The sequence below is a fragment of the Scleropages formosus genome, chromosome 6 (assembly GCF_900964775.1).
Source record: "Scleropages formosus chromosome 6, fSclFor1.1, whole genome shotgun sequence".
Taxonomy (NCBI): Eukaryota; Metazoa; Chordata; class Actinopteri; order Osteoglossiformes; family Osteoglossidae; genus Scleropages; species Scleropages formosus.
This window is the reverse complement of record NC_041811.1, coordinates 2,359,365-2,383,157: the sequence shown is the minus strand read 5'-3', so window position 1 is coordinate 2,383,157 and position 23,793 is coordinate 2,359,365. Positions and strand designations below refer to the sequence as shown.

At 44.9% G+C, this 23,793-nt stretch overlaps 1 protein-coding gene across 1 annotated transcript; it reads left to right on the top strand.

Moving 5' to 3' along the window:
* Window positions 1-1,176: 1,176 nt before the first annotated feature.
* LOC108928603 (NACHT, LRR and PYD domains-containing protein 3-like) lies at window positions 1,177-22,509 on the top strand. The gene is made up of 10 exons (XM_029253258.1): window positions 1,177-1,259; window positions 6,631-6,757; window positions 7,011-7,124; window positions 7,248-7,308; window positions 14,943-15,165; window positions 15,810-17,613; window positions 18,543-18,716; window positions 18,808-18,984; window positions 19,203-19,249; window positions 21,297-22,509. The coding sequence occupies exons 2-10, from the start codon at window positions 6,699-6,701 to the stop codon at window positions 21,830-21,832; spliced, it is 3,195 nt and encodes a 1,064-aa protein (XP_029109091.1). The 5' UTR covers window positions 1,177-1,259; window positions 6,631-6,698; the 3' UTR covers window positions 21,833-22,509.
* Window positions 22,510-23,793: the final 1,284 nt, after the last annotated feature.

Here is a 23,793-nt window from a genome sequence, read left to right as displayed (position 1 = left end):
GTTGTTGGTTCAAGTCTTACCTACTGCTGTCGCACCCTTGAGCAAAGTACTTAGCCCAAATTGTTCCAATGACTTACCCAGGTGTATAAAAGAGTAAACTTTTGTAGATACAATTGTTAACATTGAAAACTGCTTTGCAGAAAAGCGACAGCTAGATGAATAAATGAATGCAGTGCTGCATAAAAGTATGCAAGCCCCTTATGGCCTTCAGTTTTACCATAAAATGGTTATTTAATGAGAAGCAGTTTTTCTCATGTAACATAATAGGTGTTTGATTATCAATTCCATATGTTACTTTGGAGGAATGTGTCGTAGAAAAACTGAAGTATGCCATGCGCAAAAATAAGTGAGCCGCAAGTTGCACTGGTTAAACCAAGTAGGTAAGTAGAATCAGCGCTGTAAATCATAATTATTTATTCATTTTATGAGAGTATTTTAAGATTTAAGATTTAGATTTTATGTAGCAGTAATGACATCGCTATGCCACGCAAAACCGAGGACGCCCGGACAGCTGGACCCAAGTGCAGGATTGCTTGTCTGGAATTAAGGGGTCAGGCAAATTCTCATTGTCGGGGACAGGCGAAGGGTCGGTCGATCGGCAGTCAGAGTGAGAGCGAGGATCCAAGGACGTGGTCAGGGGACGAAGCGAAGGGTCAAAAACTGGAGAACGGCTACTGGAAACAAGAAGTGAGAACAAGCAGGACATAGCGCAAGAGGACAGTTGTCTCAGATGAGATTGCACAAGTGTACGGGAGCTGAGGAAGGTCTTTTAAAGGTGAGTGGTTAGTCAGGTGCTTGATTGGTGTCAGGTGCTGTCGACTGTGATGTGGAAGCAACACCCTATAAGGTTCACATACTTACATGCAGCATTGTACTGTATTATACTGTTATTCTTAGACCTTGGAAGGTGTGTCAGTATTCATCCACACAACACAATTCATAATTATCAATATATACAGTGCATACTGTCAGCATTCTCAACTTACTCCCAATTAATTCATGTTCTCATTCAGTCCACCTCTACATATTTCAGCTTAAATAACACAAAGATGTGTTCTGACTTTCAGTTTCATGCATCATGTGTCAGACATGCTTCATCTCTTTTTCTTTAGCTATTCAGCCAATGAGATTCACTACTCACAGTGAGTTGGAAACTTAAGTAGCATGAGAGCAGATCATGGTGGATATTTTGAAAGACAGACATATGTTTTCCAAGTAAACAAAATCATACTGTGGATATCTACACACTTGTTTTGAAGGTAAGTACTTGGCTTTTCTATAAAATATGGAAGCTAATTTAGCATAATATTTCTAAAAAAAAAAAAAATTACATTTTATCTGCAGTCTTGGTAGAAGGTCAAGGTAAACATTTGAAACTTTCACTTTCGGTTTTAGTAACAGTGACAAAAACAAGAAAAATACAAAAATATCAATAATTCATGGGTGCTATATTTAATACATATATTTGTATAATATAATATATAGATATATTATTCAGTCCATGTTCGCCCAGTGAACCTTTAAAACTGTGTACTGTACGCACCAACATGTTCTAGACCATTGTCTTTCCAGCTGTTAACGAATGGTGACACGCGAGAAAGTCTATGTCATGGCGAACTGAACTCAGTTCGAAACCAAGCCGACGGACTCAAGCGCGAGTGTTTTACTGAATTACTCCGATGGCGGCACACAAAGAACGCGGCGAGGGCCAGGCAAGGGTCGGCCGAACTTCAGACGTTGTTCAGGGGCGCACACAAAAGCCAGAGTCGTGGTGACGGAGCAGAGAGGGTCGATGAGGCAGGAAACCATACCGCAGGCGCACAGGCGGCTAAACAGGAGCCACGAGGGCGCCGTAAGTCAGGCACGCGGGCGGTAGGGGGTGTGATAGTCGATAGGCATTAACTCTGGTTAAATTTAACTCTTTATAATGTTACTGACTGACAAACTAAGCTTCCTGTTAGAACCCTATTGTGGCGCGCAGCCGGGGGTTTGCATGAGGCGAAGAGGGACGCAGACGCAGCGTTCATAACAAATGGTTTATTAGAACAGCAGCACCGGGGAAATATTATAATGCTCTCGGTCTGAGGACCCCGTTTCTTCCGACCAAGACCTGCGCTTCTAGCCAGCCTTCCCAGCCTGCTTAGCAACTCTCTCTTCTTTCTCCTTCTGGCAGATGCAATCACATCCTTATTCCCCGTACGTCACCAAAAGCTAACCAATTACAATAAACACATTTCCCGCTCAAACACAGTAACGCGGGTCGTTACACTATTAATTAAAACTACAAACACTGCTCAGGTACTGTGCTATAACGTGTGAAATACTCATACTGCTCTGTTTCTCTTAAATACATGGTATTGACTGTGGAAAATAACCTAACTTAAAAATATGCGGTATGAAGATATTCTCAACACTGATGTGTAATTAGTGTGTGAATAAATTGATGTTTCAAGCATGAGGGTTGTTAGTTTAGAAATTATTTTAATTTCTGTCTCAGCCTTCTGCCACCTCAGAGTGGTCTGGACATGACAGACCAGTGATCGCTGGGAGGAGTAGGATATAAGAACAAGCAGAGTGTTCCAAATTCTCCTCAAGTTTATTGCATGTTCACAAAGATTATATACTATTTTGCAGAACAAAGAAATAAGTTCTCACTGGTTTAGAAAGTGAGTCGAGGTCTAGGGACAAGACTATAAAAGGTAATATTAAACAACAGGACACTGTAATTGGTTATACACATAGGGAGGATATAGCGAGGATATGTGATATTCCAGTCGCCTCCGTTTGCCCTTTAGAGACAAAGAGAGAAAAGTTAAACAACTTCATTCTTGCACGCACATTCTTAACAGGTCTGACACATACCCAGACCAGAACAGGGAGGACAGAGAGACTGAGGTAGATAAGAGACACGGGAGTCATTTATGTCTCACAAGCATAAACCTACTGAGATTCACTGGTGTTCAGTTTTAGTTGCTGTTTCTAAAGTCAGTCATTTTGTTATATGGCAAAACAAAATTGTGCTTTGTGGATATTCACAATAGTTTCTAAGGTAAGTGCTCAATGTTTTTATAAAATTGTGGGGATTTGTGTGATATTCTGAACTCTTGGTGCTTGAAGGAGTACATTTAAAAACTTTCACTTTCACTTTTAATGCAAATACACTGACAAAATGTATCAATTTGTAGAAAAAAACTTCAAATTTCAATCATAGAATGCTGAAGTACTTATTCCACAGTTACTTAGTAAACCTTTTAAACTATTTGGTCCTGCACATATCAGCATTTTGTATAAACTCTTTTCCTTATTTGAGGTTACCAGGGTTTCTGACACTTCAAAATGTTACTGTACTGTAATGTGTGTGTCATTGGACTGTTTGGCTCTCAAATACACTGGATTTACTATGCTACTAAGTTACTAACCTAATATGAACTAAAAATTCACTTTAAGACTTCATTCTCTTTTTATTAACAGCTCATGCAGTTTCAGTTTCACTCAACAACTCAGTGGAGTGTCAGTGTCAATACTGTACAAATCAGGTGTGATCCAGGATGCATAATTGATTTTAATTATCTTTTACAACATGAAGAAACGCACAGACACATTGTCAGAAGCCTCTTGTCCCGAGTGGGGTTGCGGCAAGCGGGACATGACCTGGCAACACAAGGCACAAGGCTGGAGGGGGAGGGGACACATCCTTGAAGGGATGCCAATCCGTCACAAGGCACCCCAAGCAGGACTTGAACCCGAGACCTGCCAGAGAGCGGGACCCAGCCAAGCCCACTGCACCACCACATCCCACCCGTGAATAAACAAATAAGTTAAATCTACTTTAAAATTACTATATATAAAAAGGAGACCTCATCTCTCTAACCTTTTATTCAGGATATTGTGTTGTACAAGACTGCATCTTGACATTGATACTTTTCTCCAAAGAACCTTACAACTTTTTACATATTTACATAGCTTAGTAATTTTATTGAAGCAGCTTAGGTTAAGTACATTGCTCAAGGATGCTACAGGTGAAGGTGAAATTCAAACCTGCAACCTTTAGGTCCAAAGACAGCAGTTCCAATCACTACACTACCAATAGCTCTATAGTCCAGTGTCAAGTGCAATTGGAGGGTGTAATAGTGGAGTGAAGGGAGGGTGAGTTGCAGTGTAACAGGGTGAATGTATTTCAGAAGTGTTTTGGGTTAAAGACTGACCGCATGGGGGGTGCTGTGGTGCAGTGGGTTGGACCACAGTCCTGCCTTCCCGTGGGTCTGGGGTTCGAGTCCCGCTTGGGGTGCCTTGCGATGGACTGGCGTCCCGTCCTGGGTGTGTCCCCTCCCCCTCCGGCCTTACGCCCTGTGTTGCCGGGTAGGCTCCGGTTCCCCGTGACCCTGTATGGGACGAGCGGTTCTGAAAATGTGTGTGTGTGTGTGTGTGTACTGACTGCATTTCTTGTGGTAAATGTCAGAATACTTACTGCAGGAAAATGAGCAATGCATTAAGTAGTGTAACATATGGTTAATTTAAGTTTGCTGTAAAAATAGTTTATAATAGAAAAATACTTCAGTTTATTCATTGGGAAGATTCTGTAAAACTATCTGATATATTGATAATTAATGGAAAATACCGTGATTGTGTGTGCTTCATGAAGCTCCCTGCTACCTTCACCTTTTCTTCCTCCATCCACAGCATGAGTTTGTTATGAGTGTTTTTTGCTGTACCTAATGGTAGAAAGCAGAAATGCAGGCCATTTTCACATTGCAAAAGCCATTCTATTACACACACACACACATTTTCAGAGCCGCTTGTCCCATACAGGGTCGCGGGGAACCGGAGCCTACCCGGTAACGCAGGGCGTAAGGCCGGAGGGGGAGGGGACACACCTAGGACGGGACGCCAGTCCGTCACAAGGCACCCCAAGCAGTACTCGAACCCCAGACCCACCGGAGAGCAGGACCCGGTCAAACCCACTGCGCCACCGCACCCCCCCCATTCTATTATATTAAATAATAAATTAAATAATATTCATTTTATTAAGGAAATACATGCACTTGAAAATGTTTGCATCTTTGAAAATTCATGTGTGATTGTAACACAAGGTACAAGTGTACAGTCTTGCCCCACCTCATGAAAGTAATGTGTTTCTGAAAAAATTCATAAGACGAATTTCCATAGTTCAGGGCAAGAGCTTTAATCGTTAGAGCTACTGCTTTTGGATTGAAACATTGCAGGCTTAAATCCTATCTCCTGCTGTAATACCCTAGAGCAATTTATTGACCCTAAATTGCTCCAGTGAAAATTACCAATCTGTATGAATGAGTGTATGCAGTTTAACACTGTATGCAGTTTTTCAAAAAAAAAAAAAAGCATCACATAAATGAATAAAGATAATTATTATTAGAGTCAGTGGGAAAAGAACAAGTTCCTCAGCTCCAAAACTGATACCTTTTTATGTATCTCATTAAAATGGCTACAGTTATTAGAATAGTTAAAATTTGTTATCACAACAAAAGTCAGTTGCTCTTCATTAATTATTCTATAATACTGTATGGGTGTCTATGCACAGGTGGGTGCAGTGGTGCAGCAGGTTTGGCCAGGGCCTTCTCTCTAGTGGGTCTGCAGTTTGAGTCCTTCTTGGGGTGCCTTGCAATGGACTGGCGTCCTGTCTAGGGTGTGTCCCCTCTCCCTCCAGCCTTGCACCCTGCATTTCCAGGTTAGGCTCCAGTTCACTACACCCCCGCTTTGGGCAAGTGGCATGTGTGTGTGTGTTTATGCGCACTTATTAAGCTCTTTTGTAGGTAATAAATATTGTGCACTTAACAAATTACCATCAACATAAAATCCATTCATATCATGCTCCATGTTTATTTAGTAATTCAACCAACAACAGAAAAAAACAAGCGTGAAGACTAAAGTTTACACTCACCATTCAAGTTGCATGGGTGCTGCAATTCAACATGGGTTCGATCCTTGCTCAGTCTTGTAGGTTCCATATTCTCCCTGCATTCCCGTGGGTCCCAGGGGAATTAGTAATACTATATGACCAATAGTGTTTGTGTGTTTTAAATTGCTCAGCTGTATAAATGTGTGAATAACTGTAGGGCAGTTATTTTAGTGTATCGAACACTGTAAGAAATCTTGGATCAAAGTGCCAGATACAGACTAGTTAGTAACTAATGTGATCTCCTTTGGAGAAAAGTTCTGTACTCCTCATGAAGTCAATTTCTCCTGAGTAGAGTGGGCATTATCTTGGGGTATCACTGTATGGCAGTACATCTTGTACAGTGATATTGATAGGCATGCTGTGTAGACATGAAGGTCAAAGTTCTCCCAACACAATAGACAGTCCAGCAGTAAGCAGCGGTTCCCACTCATGGTCACCAAAACTATTTTTAAACCCATAACAACAAGCTATAACATACAATGAATAGCTACAGAAATATATACAGAACAAATACACAATAGTTATATAGTACATAACATTCACATAAACTTGGAACATAAACTGTAGAACTGATACTTTAGGGAAGTACGCAACATTTCCACTGCTGCTCTACATAATGTTAGGAATTGCATTCAGTATTAGGTAAGAGGTGGGCTCAATGATAATATCTCTTATTGCTTGTATTTATATTCCAGGTGTCCACAGAGATCCTTATCTTGTGTGTCCCAATCCAGAGTCCTGAGGTGGAGTTGCTCTTTCAGAAATGAGTCACTCCGGAGAGTGTAAGGAGGGGGAAACTTCCTCAAAAATGAATCTGAACAGGTAAGAGATGAGATGTGTGTTTGTTAGAATAATTTTGACTTGGTTTCTGATCTAAGCCAAATATATGGTACATGGTGGTTTGAGGGTAGAGTAAGTCTGAGTGCAACAGTGAAGAACTTCATGGTGAAGTCTGGGAGGTTTATGTACATGTTTATTTAATATGCAGCAATGAGAGGAGGTTCAATAAAACATCTGAGAGACAGAAGGACATTCACTGAAAAGTCAGCTAAAACATTCCTATTTGTGACCACAGAGTCCAGCAGGAGAGAACAGACTCACCCGAACCCAGCTGTGTGTCCATGAAGAGTAACAGGTCAATGGGTCACCCTGTTAACTTCCATCAGGGACAGTTTTCTACAGGTGGAAGGTAGGTGTACTTTGAAATTAAAATGTGGCTCTTTTGTACAGTGTGTTTGTTGATGTGTCACGTTTGCACTATTAAAATTTTGTCTGCTTTCTCCCTGTATTTGTACTGATATTTAATCAGCAGACATCAACTGAAGAAAAGTGACTCAGCATTTCAACCGGAGGATTTATCAGCCATATTCAAGGTATTTGGCTGTTAATAAAACTGTCCTTATTTTTATCAAAGCAGTTTTACCCCTTAATACAACTGAATGTTTATTACATTTAAAGTTATGTTTTTTAGAAGCTATAATGAAACAAGATTGTATAACTGTATAACATTACTTTAAGCTCTATCCCATCCTAAAAAGATGCTGCACTCAAGGCAGTTGGAATAAACACTGAGGAGCCTGTTTAATCCATTACTTAATCCATTGATTGACTGATTGATTAATTGAGATTAATTAATCTTAATCCCCATGAGGGGGGCGCGGTGGCGCAGTGGGTTGGACCACAGTCCTGCTCTCCGGTGGGTCTGGGGTTCGAGTCCCGCTTGGGGTGCCTTGCGACGGACTGGCGTCCCGTCCTGGGTGTGTCCCCTCCCCCTCCGGCCTTACGCCCTGTGTTACCGGGTAGGCTCCGGTTCCCCCCGCGACCCCGTATGGGACAAGCAGTTCTGAAAATGTGTGTGTGTGTGTGTGTGTGTGTGTGTGTGTGTGTGTAATCTTAATCCCAGAGGCAAATTCAATTTGGTTGTAGCAGCATCCATGTACAACATACATAGAGACATATTTCATCTACCTTTATGCACATGGATAGTAACCAAACAGATAAACATAAAAATAAAACTTAGAAAAGGGAATAGGCTCATGGGACTCCTGAAGCAGCTGACAGGTACCGACGGGCCAAACGGAGCGCGGCTCTGGCAGTCGCCGCGGCAAAAACTCGGGCTTGGGAGGAGTTCGGTGAGGCCATGGAGGAAGACTTTCGGTCGGCCTCAAAGAGATTCTGGCAAACCGTCCGGCGACTCAGAGGGGGGAAGCGGTGTTCCACGAACACTGTTTACAGTGGAAGTGGTGCGCTGCTGACCTCAGCTGAGGATGTTCTCGGGCGGTGGAAGGAGTACTTTGAGGATCTCCTCAATCCCTCCGACACGCTTTCCGTAGAGGAAGCTGAGGCTGGGGACTCGGAGGGGGACTCGTCCATTACCCTGGCTGAAGTTGCTGAGGTAGTCAAAAAACTCCTCGGTGGCAAGACTCCGGGGGTGGATGAGATCCGCCCCGAGTTTCTCAAGTCTCTGGATGTTATGGGGCTGTCTTGGCTGACACGCCTCTGCAGCATCGCGTGGAGTTCGGGAACGGTGCCTCTGGACTGGCAGACCGGGGTGGTGGTCCCTCTTTTTAAGAAGGGGGACCGGAGATTGTGTTCCAACTACCGGGGGATCACACTCCTTAGCCTCCCTGGGAAAGTCTATGCCAGGGTACTGGAAAGGAGAATCCGACCGATAGTCGAACCTCGGATTCAGGAGGAGCAATGCGGTTTTCGCCCTGCCCGTGGAACACTGGACCAGCTCTATACCCTCACTAGGGTGTTGGAGGGTTCGTGGGAGTTTGCCCAACCAGTCCATATGTGTTTTGTGGACCTGGAGAAGGCATTCGACCGTGTCCCTCGTGGCATCCTGTGGGAGGTGCTTCGGGATTATGGGGTTCGGGGCTCGTTGCTACGGGCTGTTCGTTCCCTGTATGACCGGAGCAGGAGCTTGGTTCGCATTGCCGGCAGTAAGTCAGACCTGTTCCCGGTGCATGTTGGACTCCGCCAGGGCTGCCCTTTGTCACCGATTCTGTTCATTATTTTTATGGACAGAATTTCTAGGCGCAGTCAGGGAACGGAGAGTGTCTGTTTTGGTGGCCGCGAGATCTCGTCTCTGCTTTTTGCGGACGATGTGGTCCTGTTGGCTTCATCAAGTCAAGACTTGCAGCGTGCACTGGGGAGGTTTGCAGCCGAGTGCGAAGCGGCGGGGATGAGAATCAGCACCTCCAAATCCGAGCCCATGGTTCTCAGTCGGAAAAAGGTGGATTGCTCCCTCCGGGTTAGGGGGGAGTTGCTCCCTCAAGTGGAGGAGTTTAAGTATCTTGGGGTCTTGTTCACGAGTGAGGGAAAAATGGAGCGGCAGGTCGACAGACGGATCGGTGCGGCGTCCGCAGTAATGCGGTCATTGTACCGGTCTGTTGTGGTGAAGAGGGAGCTGAGTCGTAAGGCGAAGCTCTCAATTTACCGGTCGATCTACGTTCCTACCCTCACCTATGGTCATGAACTCTGGATCATGACCGAAAGAATGAGATCGCGGATACAAGCGGCAGAAATGAGTTTCCTCCGCAGAGTGGCTGGGCGCACCCTTAGGGATAGGGTGAGGAGCTCAGCCACCCGGGAGGAGCTCGGAGTAGAGCCGCTGCTCCTCCGCATCGAGAGGAGCCAGTTGAGGTGGCTCGGGCATCTGTTCCGGATGCCTCCTGGACGCCTCCCTGGGGAGGTGTTCCGGGATTGTCCCACTGGGAGGAGGCCTCGGGGCAGACCCAGGACACGTTGGAGAGACTATGTCTCCCGGCTGGCCTGGGAACGCCTTGGGGTTCCCACAGAGGAACTGGAGGAGGTGTGCGGGGAGAGGGAGGTCTGGAGTACTCTGCTCGGACTGCTGCCCCCGCGACCCGGCCCCGGATAAAAGCGGAGGAAGATGGATGGATGGATGGAGAAAAGGGAATAAATACACAGACAATGTCTACAACCATTTTTTCCAAGCGGGGTCACGGCAAACCGGAGCCCAACGTGGCAATGCAGGGTGCAGGGTACACACTCAGGATGGGACACCAGTCCATCACAAGGCACTCCAAGCAGGACTCGAACCCCAGACCCACCACAGTCGAGGCCCCGGCCAAACCTGCTGCGTTACCATACCCTACCAGGGCATAAATAGAAAAAATAAAAATATGCAAATACATGTAAATACAGCAGAGAACAGTAGATTGAAGTGATATGATGAGTGAAGAGAGGTGCTGCGGAGTGTGGTGGGGCACAGAGCAGCTCAATCACACTCAGTCATTAAAAGGTCATTCACCCACCTGACAGTTTGATGACTTGTTGTGGAGTCTGATACCTTTTGGTAGAAATAAGCTGACGAGCACTGCAACTAGAACATTCTCCTTTGTTCCTTTTAAACACCCAAGTGCAGAGTTTATTTAATAATACTGAACACTGTTTGTGGTGAGAGGGGGTGTGGTGGTGCAGTGGGTTGGACCACAGTCCTGCTTTCCGGTGGGTCTGGGGTTCGAGTCCCGCTTGGGGTGCCTTGCGACGGACTGGCATCCCGTCCTAGGTGTGTCCCCTCCCCCTCCGGCCTTACGCCCTGTGTTACCGGGTAGGCTCCGGTTCCCCGAGACCCTGTATGGGACAAGCGGTTCCGAAAGTGTGTGTGTGTGTGTGTGGTGATGAAATGATGATGATGAACATGATAATTGGAAACACAGTGATGTGGACTTGGGCATGCAGTTTGACTGGAGATGTTATAGGGGTGGGTGTGGTGGTGCAGTGGGTTGGACCACGGTCCTTCTCTCTGGTGGGTCTGGGGTTTGAGTCCTGCTTGGGGTGCCTTGTGATGGACTGGCGTCCTGTCCTGGGTGTGTCCCCTCCGGCCTTACACCCTGTGTTACCGGGTAGGCTCCGGTTCCCTGCGACCCTGTATGGGACAAGCAGTTCTGAAAATGTGTGTGTGTGTGTGTGTGTGTGTGTGTGTGTGTGTGTTATAGGGGTGAGCCCCTCAGGTCTTTCCCTCAAGTGTATAAAGGGACATTGCTCTAGTCCCAGGGTTGGCTCTCTTTGGCTGCTTCAACACTGCTCTTGGTGAACCACGTGAACAACAGCAGTGTGTAATGATTTATATGGTTATAGTAAAGAAACATATTGTTGTCTTGAGTTGTCTTGACCGACCAGACTATCGGGCGTCGAATCGACTCCGCTGGTCACAGCACGCTTTCCATTCCTCTCTGGATCGCGCCTTCCTCATCCACGTAGCTCCAAACGTTTTTCTTATGTCGTCAATCCATCGGTTTGGAGGCCTTCCGAGTGGCCTTTTCCGCTCACGCGGATACCACTCGACAATTGCGCGAGTCCACCGATTGTCGGTGAACCGAGCAACGTGTCCGGCCCATCTCAACTTTTGCTTCTCGTACTCGTTGATGACGTCCCTCACGCCGGATTTCTCTCTGATCGTCTCACTCCGGATATGTTCTCTTAGTGATATTCCCAGCATAGATCTCTCCATCGCCCTTTGAGCAGTTACCAACCTTTGCTCTTCTCTCTTCGTGGTGGCCCAAGTTTCACTGCCGTATAACATTGCAGGTAAAACTGTGCCATTGAAGAGGTTCGCGCGGGTGGTCTTATCCAACTTTCCTTTGAGCACATCCTTGATGGAGTTGAACGCTTTCCATCCGGCCCTTATTCTCCGCGAGATTTCCTTCTCCATGTCTCGACGCATATTTACTTCTTGTCCAAGGTAGACGTATTCCTCCACCTCCTCTATTTCATCGCCTTGAACCACTATTCGGCCCCTTGTTGCGTAATCTGACCGCATGAACTTGGTCTTCATGCGGTTCATTTTGAGGCCTACTCTCGAGCTTCTGATGTCTAGCTCGGTTAGCATGGTCTGAAGTAGATCTGTGGTTTCGGCGACGAGGACGATATCGTCAGCGAAGCGGAGGTGGGTCAGTAGCTCGCCGTTGATGTTTACGCCGCCCTTCCAGTCGATGTCTCTGAAGATCTGCTCGAGACATGTGGTGAAGAGCTTCGGAGAGATGGTGTCTCCTTGTTTGACGCCCTTCTCGACTGGTATTCTAATCGGCGACGACAGCAGAGCGATGTCGGTGGTACATCCGGAATTCGCCTCCCGTAGGAGTTCGATGTATTGCGCCTCGACTCCTTGCATCTCCAACGACTTTAGCACTGCGTTGATCTCGACGCTGTCGAAGGCCTTCTCGTAGTCCACGAACGCGACGCATAGTGGCAGCCTGTACTCTTTCGCTCGCTCCAGCAATTGGGTCAGAGTGAAGATGTGATCCATCGTGCTGTAGGTTCTTCGGAAGCCTGCTTGTTCCCTTGGTTGTTGTCCATCCAAGTGTTCTGATAATCGTGTTAGGATTATCTTCGTGAACAGCTTGTAGATGTGGGACAAGAGGCATATGGGACGATAGTTCTTCAGGTCTTCTCTATCTCCCTTCTTATACAGCAGGATGGTTCTCGACTCTTTCCACTGCGATGGTATCTTGCACGTGTTCAGATAGTGACTGAACCGTTCGGCGAGGATTTTCCAGAGCTGTTCTCCGCCCAACTTCAACATTTCAGATGTTATGCCATCTTTCCCCGGTGCTTTTTCCCTCTTCATCAAATTGACGGCCCTTTCAACCTCACTTACGAGAATGGAGGGCACATTCTCCTTCCTTTGAAGTGACGGTGGTGGTTCAATCTTCACAGCAGATTTGAAAAGCTTAGTGTAAAAGTCTTTACAGATCTTTACCACCTCGCCTCTTTCATCGGCTGTAGCACCATCCGAGTTCTTCAGCTTCGTCACTTCCGATTTATAGAGTGCCATCCCCCTTTCACATTTCTTGAGGCTCTTCCTTTCCTCGGCGGCCTTCAGGAGCTTTTCCATCCGGTATTTTTCGAAGTCTCTCTTCAGCTGCAGTCGTATCACCCTGCCGAGAATGGAATATTCAAGGTGATCTTCCGCAGTCCTCTTCATGTTCTTTCTCTTCTCGAGAAGTTTTTTGGTTTCTTCCGAGATTCTTCCCTTCTGCTCCCTTGGGCCCGCCTCCTTTGCCTCCCTCAAGCATTCCTTCAGTTTCTCGATCAGTGAGTTATAATCATCGTCAATTCCGTCAATTCGGCACCAGGATTTCCTCTCCATCGCTTCCTGCAGTCGCTTTCCATCGTAGACCTTCACACGTTCTTCCCTCGACGTCAGATGCAGTGTCTTCTTCTCCTTTGTCCTGTCGATGACGATCTTGGCCCTGAGCAGGCGGTGATCGCTGCCGGTGTTGAATGGCGTTACGACAGAGACGTCTTGCAGAATGCGCCGCTTGTCGACCAGGATGTAGTCGATCTCATTGTGATGTGCAGCGTTAGGGGCTATCCAGGTCCATCTTTTCTCGCTGTTCTTCTTGAACAGGCTGTTCCCGATGTAGATTTTTCTCGCCTCTGCCATAGTGACCAAACGTTCCCCTCTTTCATTTCTTTCTCCAGTTCCAAACTTTCCAACATACCTTTCACCTTGCCTCCCTTTTCCGACCTTTGCATTGAAGTCTCCCATCACGACGGTGTAAGTGGATTTCCGAGCTAGCACCATGTCTAGCTGGCGATAGAACTCTTCCACTTCATCGTCGTCGCTGGCACTGGTGGGAGCGTAGGTCTGGATGATCTTAAGGGTGGCCTTTCCCGAGAGGTTCACGTTGAGCACTCCGATACGCGATGACACAAAATGGCATGAGGCGATCTTCGTAGTCCATTCTTTGCTTATGATGAACCCGACACCCCCAACTGATCTGCTGCCATCCGCTTTTCCTAGTCTTACAGCGCATCCATCTTCCCACCTCGCACTCATCTCCTTCTTCTGCCGAGTCTCGCACAGACCCAACACGTCGCATCTGATCTTCATCTTCTCCTCCATCAGGTGGTTCAATCCGTTCCCCCTTGCCAAAGACCTGCAGTTGTAGGTGCAAATGGCAAGGTTAGTCCTGTTCCGCGGCGGCTTCTTGGAACCTGAGATTCTTAGCGGCCTCTCGTCGCTCGGATGGCGTACCGCCGCCGTGGCACGGTCCGATTGACGTGCAGGGTACTGAGGCCCATTTCTTCGTGCTGTTTTAGCCAGAAGATGACGCCACCCCTCTGGCTAGGCGGGCAGGCCATTGCACCTCTTCAGTTTAGCTAGCTTCCAGCCTCTACAGGATGGACCATACGCCCGCTTCTGCTAAGGCAATCCACCTGCATGACCGATAGTCCGGTACCAATGCGGCATGGTTGAACCTGCCAGGATATACAGAGTATATCCAACCGCCATAGCTACCAGACAGCCATTGCCACTGTTGCGCCACTTTGAGGCACTGAAGCCGGGTTTGCAACAGGAAACATATTGTATACAGCTGATATCTGTCTTCACACTGATAAGAAAAAGGCTTAATGAAATAGTTGTCATTTCATATTGAGAGGCCACAATTCTATCAAAATGTCTGAAAAACATCTAAACACATGGACTCTTTCCTGACAGTCACTCCCGTTTTGTCACTGGCTTTGAGTTATTTTTGTAAATGAAAATTATTTATTTTACCCATCACAAAATACACACACACACACACATTTTCAGAACCGCTTGTCCTATACGGGGTCACGGGGAACCGGAGCCCACCCGGGAACACAGGGGCGTAAGGCCAGAGGGGGAGGGAACACACCCAGGACGGGACGCCAGTCCGTCGCAAGGCACCCCAAGCGGGACTTGAACCCCAGACCCACCGGACAGCAGGACTGTGGTCCAACCCACTGCGCCACCGCACCCCCCTCCATCACAAAATATTTTTATTTAATACACAAAACAAACTTCATTCAAATCTTTTGGTAACCAAATGTATCTAATGTTGAGAGATAAAACTGCTAATTTTCTTGTATATGTAGAGTGTTGCTGTATTTTTCTTTTTAAAAACATTCTCTTGAATTTTGTCTTTCCACCTCAGTGAATTTTGTCTTTCCACCTCAATGAATTTTATGTGTTTCATTTCGTTCAAAATGTCTGTATTTCTTTCAGTTGCTTGAAGACCGTGCTGTAAAGTTCCTGAGAGATGAGCTGCATAAGTTCAAGAGTAGTCTGAGTCAAGATTACCCAGCATGCTTTGAGCCTCAAGATGACAATGACCTGGACAATGAAGCTGAGACCCAGAAGATCTGTGGCAGAGAGGGGGCTCTGAAAATCACACTGTACATCCTGAGGACCATGAATCGGAAGGACCTCGCAGACACGCTGGAGAAGAGTAAGAACTTTCTTTCTCTCTTCGTTGACAGTGTAGTAGAACTATATGAGATACATCTCTTGAGGAACATCTGAAGAATAAAAATTTTAAAATCAACACACATATGATGCCTCATCATGCCCATTACTGATAGCAATGAGATATGAGTGAGTAATGCCAACAACTGCTGACTGAAAAAATTGCAGAACATAAAGGAGATATAAAGAATACAAAAGACACAAGAAATTTAAACTTTATTTTCTTATTTTTTCTTATACTTGAAATTTAGATTATAAAGAGGTAATATTTTGTCTTTAAACCTCCTGTGTTATCACAACAGCAGCATTTCCTAAAGACTTTATTATGTATGTGTATATACTGTATATATACAGTATATATATTTGAAGTATATGTAATTTATTTAAAATGATGCTGGGAAAGGGGTTTACAAGTGAGGATTCTTTCATATTCTTGAATTGAATGCAAAATTACTGTCAGAAAAAACTCAGGCGCATGGTTGTTCTGATTGCAGTTTAATTTTTTTTTTCCCTTCTTTTTATTTTGTTTGCTTCTGAAGTTCCTGACTGTAAATTGCAAATAAGCTTCCACCGGTTCAGCTTCAGGTCTGTTTAAATATTATTTATATTTTCTCTTTCTTCTGTCAGATGAACTGCAGATGACGTATCTGCAAAAATATAGATCTAATCTGAAGAAGAAATTTGAGTGTGTGTTTGAAGGGAAAGCAAAGCAAGGAAATCCAGTCCTACTCAATAAGATTTACACAGAGCTCTACATCACTAAAGGTGGAACTGGAGGGATCAATGATGAACATGAAGTGAGACTTATTGAAACAGCCACCAAGAGTCCAGCAATACAAGACATTGCGATTCAGTGCAGTGACATTTTCAAGCCCTTACCTGGAGAAACGACACCTATCAAAACTGTGCTGACAAAGGGGGTTGCAGGCATCGGAAAAACAGTGTCTGTGCACAAATTTATTCTTGACTGGGCAGAAGGAAAAGCAAACAAAGATATTAACTTCATATTTGCTTTTCCTTTCCGGGACCTAAATCTGATGAAGGGTAAAGACTACAGCCTAATAGAACTCATTCACCACTTTGTCCCAGAACTGAAAGAGTTTGGATCAGCTGAGCTAGAAAAATATAAAGTCTTGTTCATCTTCGATGGCCTGGATGAGAGTCGACTTCCTTTAGATTTCCAGAACAATGAGAGCTGGTTTGATGTAACAAAGACAACATCTTTGGATGTGCTGTTGACCAACCTCATTAAGGGGAATCTGCTTCCCTCTGCTCTCATCTGGATAACTTCCAGACCAGCAGCAGCAGGTCTGGTCCCCCCTGAGTGTGTCCACCAGGTGACAGAGATACGAGGGTTTAATGATCCTGAGAAGGAGAAGTACTTCAAGAAGAGGTTCAGTGATCAGAACCTGGCCGACAGGATCATCACACATGTAAAGTCCACAAGGAGTCTCTACATCATGTGTCATATTCCTGTCTTCTGTTGGATTTCAGCCACTGTTCTCGAGACGTTATTTGATACTGAAGACAGTGGAGAAATCCCAAAGACTCTGACTCAGATGTACACACACTTCCTCATTTTTCAGTCAAGTCTAAAGAAGGAGAAGTATCAAAAAAATCAAGAAATGGAGGTTCCCAAGACTTTAAAATTAGACAGGAAATTCCTCTTTAAATTGGCAAAGTTGGCTTTTAGAAATCTTGAAACAGGCAATGTCATATTTTATGACGAAGATCTGAATGAGTGTGGCATTGATGTCAGTGAAGCTTCAGTGTACTCTGGAGTGTGTACAGAAATCTTCAAAGAGGAGTCTGGGTTATACCAGAGGAAGGTTCACTGCTTTGTGCATCTGAGTGTTCAGGAGTATCTTGCTGCTTTGTATTCAGTGTTGTTATACAGAGACAAGAAATACAGTTTTTTTAAATATATATTATCATTTATTCTGAAACCACTATTACGTTCTACAGAAAACTGGTCTGACTTTCTGAACAGTTCAGTGGATCAGACTTTACAGAGCAAGAATGGACACTTGGACCTCTACCTCCGCTTCCTTCTTGGCCTTTCCATGGGTTCCAACCAGAGTCTGTTACAAGGGCTACTGCCAGAAAGCAGAAACAAATCATTTGATACTGAAAAAACAGTCCAGTACATCAAGGAGAAGATCAGAGAGAATCTCTCTCCAGAGAGAACCATCAATCTGTTCCACTGTCTTAATGAACTCAATGACAATTCTATAGTGGAGGAAGTCCAAGGTTACCTGAACTCAGGAAATCTTTCAGCCAAAGACCTCTCACCTGCACAGTGGTCAGCTCTGGCCTTTGTGTTACTGATGTCAGAAAAGGAGCTAGATGTGTTTGACCTGAAGAAATACATCAGATCAGAGGAAGGTCTTCTGAGGCTGCTGCCAGTGGTCAAGGTCTCCAGAACAGCTCTGTAAGTACTCTGGTCTAATGGTAGTAAAGATTAGGAGGCACCTAACAGTAAAATGCAAATCCATTACTTTGTAAACTAATGCAGTATTTCCTTGTAACAGAATGGAGGCCGAGACGGTCACGAGCGGTGCTCGTTACGGGGTTTTATTAATGGGTAGATGGGTCAGGGGACAGAGGGACAAGGGGGAAAAGGGGGCACAGGGAACTGGTGTCGGGGAGGGGGGGGGGTGCTCCGGGTGTGGGATCGGGAGCTGTGTGCTCTCGCTCATGCTTCCTGGGTCTCCGGCATCATCTCCAGGGTCCAGGCTCCGCGCTGTCTCTCTCACTGGTCCGCCCGAGGGAAGAAATAGAGGACCTGATTAGAATCTGGTGCTGTGACTCCGCCCCCCCCCCCCCCCCCAGGCTGGCCCTTAGCTTGCCCTTAGCTTGCCCTGGCGTCCTACATTCCTTTTACAAAATCATTCCAAATGTTGTCTTTTTAACTTGTCAGATAATTATTATTACATTTTGGAATTGGGGGCAGAGTGGGTTTGGCCTCTGCCCACTGTGTGGTGGGTCTGGGGTTTGAGCCCCGCTTGGGGTGCCTTGCGGCAGACTGGCGTCCCATTCAGGGTGTGTCCCCTCCACCTTCGGCCTTGCGCCCTGTGTTGCAGGGTAGGCTCCGGCTCACCACGACCCCGCTAGGGACAAGCGGTTGTAGACATTCCAAAGAAAAAAATTTGGAACTTAATTTTCTGGAACTGTACACACACACACACACACACACACACACACACACACATCTTCTGAACCGCTTGTCCCATAATGTTTTCAAATTGAAGAAACACTATAACATAAAGAGGCACCTTGCAAATGTGTAAACTTCCAATACTCCTAAATTAATGAAATATTTCTTGACATAAACATCTGTCCAAATGGTGTCTTTTTAAGGCTGAACCAGTGTGGACTGACAGAGAGATGCTGTGAAGCTCTGGTCTCAGTTCTCACCTCAAACTCCTCACACCTGATAGAGTTAGACCTGAGTGACAATGACCTGCAGGATTCAGGAGTGAAGATACTCTCTGCTGGACTGGGGAACAAACACTGTAAACTGGAGATACTGAGGTCAGTAACACTGGGGAATAAACACTGTACATGATCACCAATGTGTGTATCAGTGAGAGAGTACAGTGTTTTAGTGTGTGTCTCTCTACAGACTGTCTGGCTGTTGTGTCACAAAGGAAGGCTGTGGTTCTCTGGCTTCAGCTCTACGTTCAAACCCGTGTTCACACCTGAGAGAACTGGATCTGAGTTACAATCACCCAGGAGACTCAGGAGTGAAGCTGCTCTCTGATTTATTGGAGGATCCACACTGTAAACTGAAGACACTGCAGTAAGTACAGTGTGTGTGCCATTACTACCAAGCCTTTTACATGTCTGTAGAACTTGTTCCACCTAATGAATGAGTCCATGTGTCAGTGTGACAACAGTAAAGTGCTCATACTGTTAGTTGCTCTTCCACTGTCACAGGGCTCTGAGTTTCCACAGATTTCATGGACAAGCTGTGTGTGTCTCTAAGTTCCTGTGTGTCCTTCTGCTTTTCTCCTACAGTGTGGACCATGGTGGACAGTGCATGATCAGACCAGTTCTTTTCCAATGTAAGTATGGTTGTACCTGGACCTGTACAATTTTATCATTAATAATTACTACATTTTTGGTCTACTAACATTAAAAATGTGGATATGAAGTAGTAAATAAATTTTTTATTTGTTTGACAAAAATATTTCTTAATTTTATTAAAATGTGGCCAAAGAAATTTCTATTTCTACATTCTGCTTTCTCCTTGTAAAGATTCATTTTTCTATGGTTATCCATCAGCATGTTGCAGATTTTTGTTTCTGTGTTTTCTTTATGACGGGGGCGCGGTGGCACAGTGGGTTGGACCAGGTCCTGCTTTCCGGTGGGTCTGGGGTTCGAGTCCCGCTTGGGGTGCCTTGTGGCGGACTGGCGTCCTGTTCTGGGTGTGTCCCCTCCCCCTCTGGCCTTATGCCCTGTGTTGCCGGGTAGGCTCTGGTTCCCCGCGACCCTGTATGGGACAAGCGATTCCGAAAGCGTGTGTGTGTGTGTGCGCGTGCGTGCGTGTACTTTTGTGATTATAAATACATGAAAATGGAAGACTGCAGTGAACACAAATTCGGAATTTATTTCAGTGACTAAGGTGACAAAACAAAAACGAAAAGGAAACAAACCATAGAGGACTGTGAGATACTGTATCACATCTTCAAAGCCTGAAGACCATGACCTCTGTTTTTCAACCCTTCAAGAGGTGTCATGAGATATGATCAGTTTATTATTATATATCTGGATGAGGTACTGATCTTCTCATAGTCCAAAAACACCTTTACACTACCTCCTATTTTCTTCAGCATAGTGTATCTAAGAAAATGGAGAGAGAGTGTTGACTTTCTGGTTCATGGCAGATGTTCTTTTACAAATGGCTGTCAGATCGCAAAAGCACCAAGCTCATTGGAGATATTTCATGGGCCTTTACTAGAGAGAACAATGTATTTGGCTTGCAACATGTGACACAAAACTGAAACTAATCCAAAGTACATTGGCCTTTTCAAAATTTATCTAATTACCAATTGTCTGCAATAGCCTCTTTATCACTGCATTTGTCCCACATTCCATGTGTCCCTGCTGAAACCTCACATTACTCTGGTACTACAATACCCCTCAACTGTTCCCCTGCTCCTGATGAGGCGGATGATTTGTTCACACCCTCCTCGACTCTAAGTATTGGGGCGATAGAGGATTGTACCTGGCTAACTAGAAGGGGCATGGCCCTAAGGAAGTGTTTGTGGGGTCCTGCTAAAGATGTTTTGCACCCTTCTGCCATTCATAATGTCTACTAAGGCAATCCAAATCATCAAGCCATAGAACCCATGGGTTGTCCTTTCTCTTGTCATCATTTTGTGGTTGGAATTGCTCACAGGGTGGGTACTGTCAGAAGCCCTGGGAATGCAGACTCCCTTTCTTCCTCCAAAGGCCTATTTTCATCTGTCATCACTAGGCACTAAGGAGACTCTGCAAGATGGAGCCCTTTTTGTTCCTCTTTGCGGATTATACTATACACACGATACGAGCAATTTAAGTTACCAATTTACTTCAAAAGCATCCCCTTGCACTATGGGAGGAATTCAGACCACCTGGAAGAGACATGAACACATGAACACAGGCAAAAACATGCAAACTATACACTGACAGAGCTGGATTCAAACCCATGGTCAAACCAACAGCCCAAGAGCAACAAGGCACCCACTGAACAACCATACAGCTAAAGAATACCCGAATTAAACAACAAAATATAATAGAGAATGATAGTACGATTGATTATGAAAGTGGTAAGGGTTATTTTTTAAAAAAATGCAAATTTTTATAGATATACAATTTTGAGAACTTGGGCATTAAGTCCAGAATTGAATTTGAGAGTATTGTTATTATTCTCAAACTGGTTATGAATCCTTGTGTTTGCAGCAAGGGTTTTGCATATTTAAAGAAGAAAAAACAAAGTTCTTTTTAGAAGAGTTGTCTTTGCAAGAAGATATTTATCAATGACAAACACATTATGCAAGTGAAACTTACTAATACTTTGGAGATTTTTAACACTAAGTTAACCATGCTTTACCTTTGTTTCATCTTTAGACTTCTGCCAGTTCACACTGGACCCCAACACAGCAAACAGAGAACTGTCTCTGTATGAGGAAAACAGGAAGGTGACACGAAGCGAGGAGAATGAGCAGCAGTATCCTGATCATCCAGACAGATTTGACTGTTGGGCCCAAGTTCTGTGTGTAGACAGTGTGTCTGGTCGCTGCTACTGGGAGGTTCAGTGGACTGGAGAAAATGGGGTTGAAATAGGAGTGACTTATAAAGGAATCAGGAGGAAAGGAAACAATGCTGATTGTGTGCTTGGAAACAGCGACAAGTCCTGGAGTCTTTGCTGTTCTGATAGGAGACACACTGCTAGACATAATAACACACACACTGACATACCTGTGCCTGCCTCCTGCACAGTAGGAGTGTATGTGGACTGGCAGGCTGGCATTCTGTCCTTTTACAGTGTCTCCTCTGGGGAACTGAATCTCCTGCACACACTGACCACTAGATTCACTGAGCCCCTCTATCCTGGGTTTTGGGTTGGCTTGGGCTCTTCATTGTCACTGTGTGACCAGCAGTAGGAACACAAACACTCCTCATTGTGTAATAACAGTGCCATGAGTGTGGGATTGTTGTTTCTTTGTGTAAAACAGAGAAACATTCATACATATTTTTTTCAAGAACAATATGGAGATGCCATGTACAGACTGTCAGACTGCACTAAGCAAGGGTGGGGAAGTAATGACCACTTCTGGGGAGACTGTTGGAAGGAACACTCTGAGGGACTCCTCAGTCTGGTGGACATGCACACTTAGCAACAGGCTATCACACTCCTTAGCTTCCCTGGCAAAGCTTATGCTTGGGTACCTGAAAGGAGACTGTTCAATAGCTGACCCTTAAATTCAGGGGGAGCAATGTGGATTGGCGCAGTTGTGGAACAGTGGTAAAGGCATATAATCATGTCCCTCATGTGCTATGGGAAATACTCTAGGAATGTGGGCTACCAAGGCTGCTGATATGTGCTATGTGATCCAAGTATGAGTGCAGTATGGAGATTTGTAGAGAATTTCCCACTGGGAGGAGACTCCAGGGCAGACCCAGGAGCTGTTATACAGATTACATCTCTTGGGCCAATTCCTGGGGATCCCCCAAGAGGAGCTGAAGAAAAGAAGGCCTGGGTTTGCTTACTCAACTTTCTCTGACCTTCTCTAAGTTGAGAGACTGACTAGAAACACTCTTAACAAATATGTGGTTTATTCAATTGCCTGACTTTTTTTTCACAAAAAAGCTAATATTTAAAGCTGTATGATAATTTGAATGAATTCTGAAATATCTAATTAATTTAATTGCTGTGATTATTATTATTTATTTGATAATTCTTCATTGTGTTATTCACCATATAATGTTCATATTGTATTGTTTACCTCACTGTATATTAATTGTATATTACTTTTTTCTTTTATGCCTGTGATAGAGCCTGCTGTAGAAGTTTCTAGAAGGCAGTTTCTTGGTTACTGGTAAATTCTATTTAATTTGGATTGAGTGAAGAGACCTGGGGAAGGTCTTTTTTCTCATACAAGAAGACCATTTTGAGGAGTATAAAAAGATACTGGATTCCTGGGATTATTATAAAGATTAGTTTACAATTTAAATTATCACTTTGGATGTCAATATAATTATTTCTCTCCATTTATGGACAGCTGAGCATACAGAACTCTTGGTTTTGTCAGCTTTCTGTTCTGACCAGCTGCTTTGCAATGACTTCAAACACACATGCACGCACACACAGGCTGAAACTGCTTGTCCCGAGCGGAGTTGTGGCAAACCAGAGCCTAACCCAGCAACACAGGGCCAAAGCAATCCCAAGTATCTCCTGTACTCATTTCTCTGCACTGGCTTCCTATAGCTACCCAGATCAAATTCAAGACCCTGGTTATTGCCTACAAATAAAACTCACCTCTTCCAGACTCACTTCGCCCATGATCTCTCAAGCTCGTGTATGGTGTTAAATGTTCATGTAGCGTAACTTTATGATCACCCCCAGATACAGTAAGCCTTTACACAGCCACTGCTCCTGTATTGAATGTAAATGTCTGTGTACCTTTTTAAAAAAAAATTGTAGGAAGGCGATCAGGATTCGGCCGTCCTGAGTTTGGTGCACCAACTCGTGCAATAAACATCGGTGCATAAAGTGGATGGAAACAAAGTAGGTTTACTTAAGAATAACTTGTTTGCAGCTATGTCTCTCTTTCTCCTAATGTAATGCACAAATTGTATTTTCTCTGAGATGTACGTTGCTTTGGAGAAAAGCATCTGCTAAATGAATAAATGTAAATGTAAGGCTGGAGGGGGAGGGGACAGACCCAGGACGGGATGCCTGGCTGTCACAAGGCACCCCAAGCAGGACTCAAACCCCAGACCCGCCAGAGAGCAGAACCCGGCCAAGTCCACTGCACCACCATGCTCCCAATGGCTTTAATAATACATCTGAATTTGGATAGAATACATTTTGCATGGAGAGATTAATCCCGGTTTTAAATCA

What these genes read in the sequence shown, in the direction of transcription:
- LOC108928603 (XM_029253258.1), top strand. Translation starts at nt 6,699, where the DNA reads ATGAGTCACTCCGGAGAGTGTAAGGAGGGGGAAACTTCCTCAAAAATG. An exon ending in ATTTATCAGCCATATTCAAG is followed by an intron (nt 7,309 to 14,942) that starts GTATTTGGCTGT and finishes TATTTCTTTCAG; the next exon opens with TTGCTTGAAGACCGTGCTGT. An exon ending in AAGGTCTCCAGAACAGCTCT is followed by an intron (nt 17,614 to 18,542) that starts GTAAGTACTCTG and finishes TGTCTTTTTAAG; the next exon opens with GCTGAACCAGTGTGGACTGA.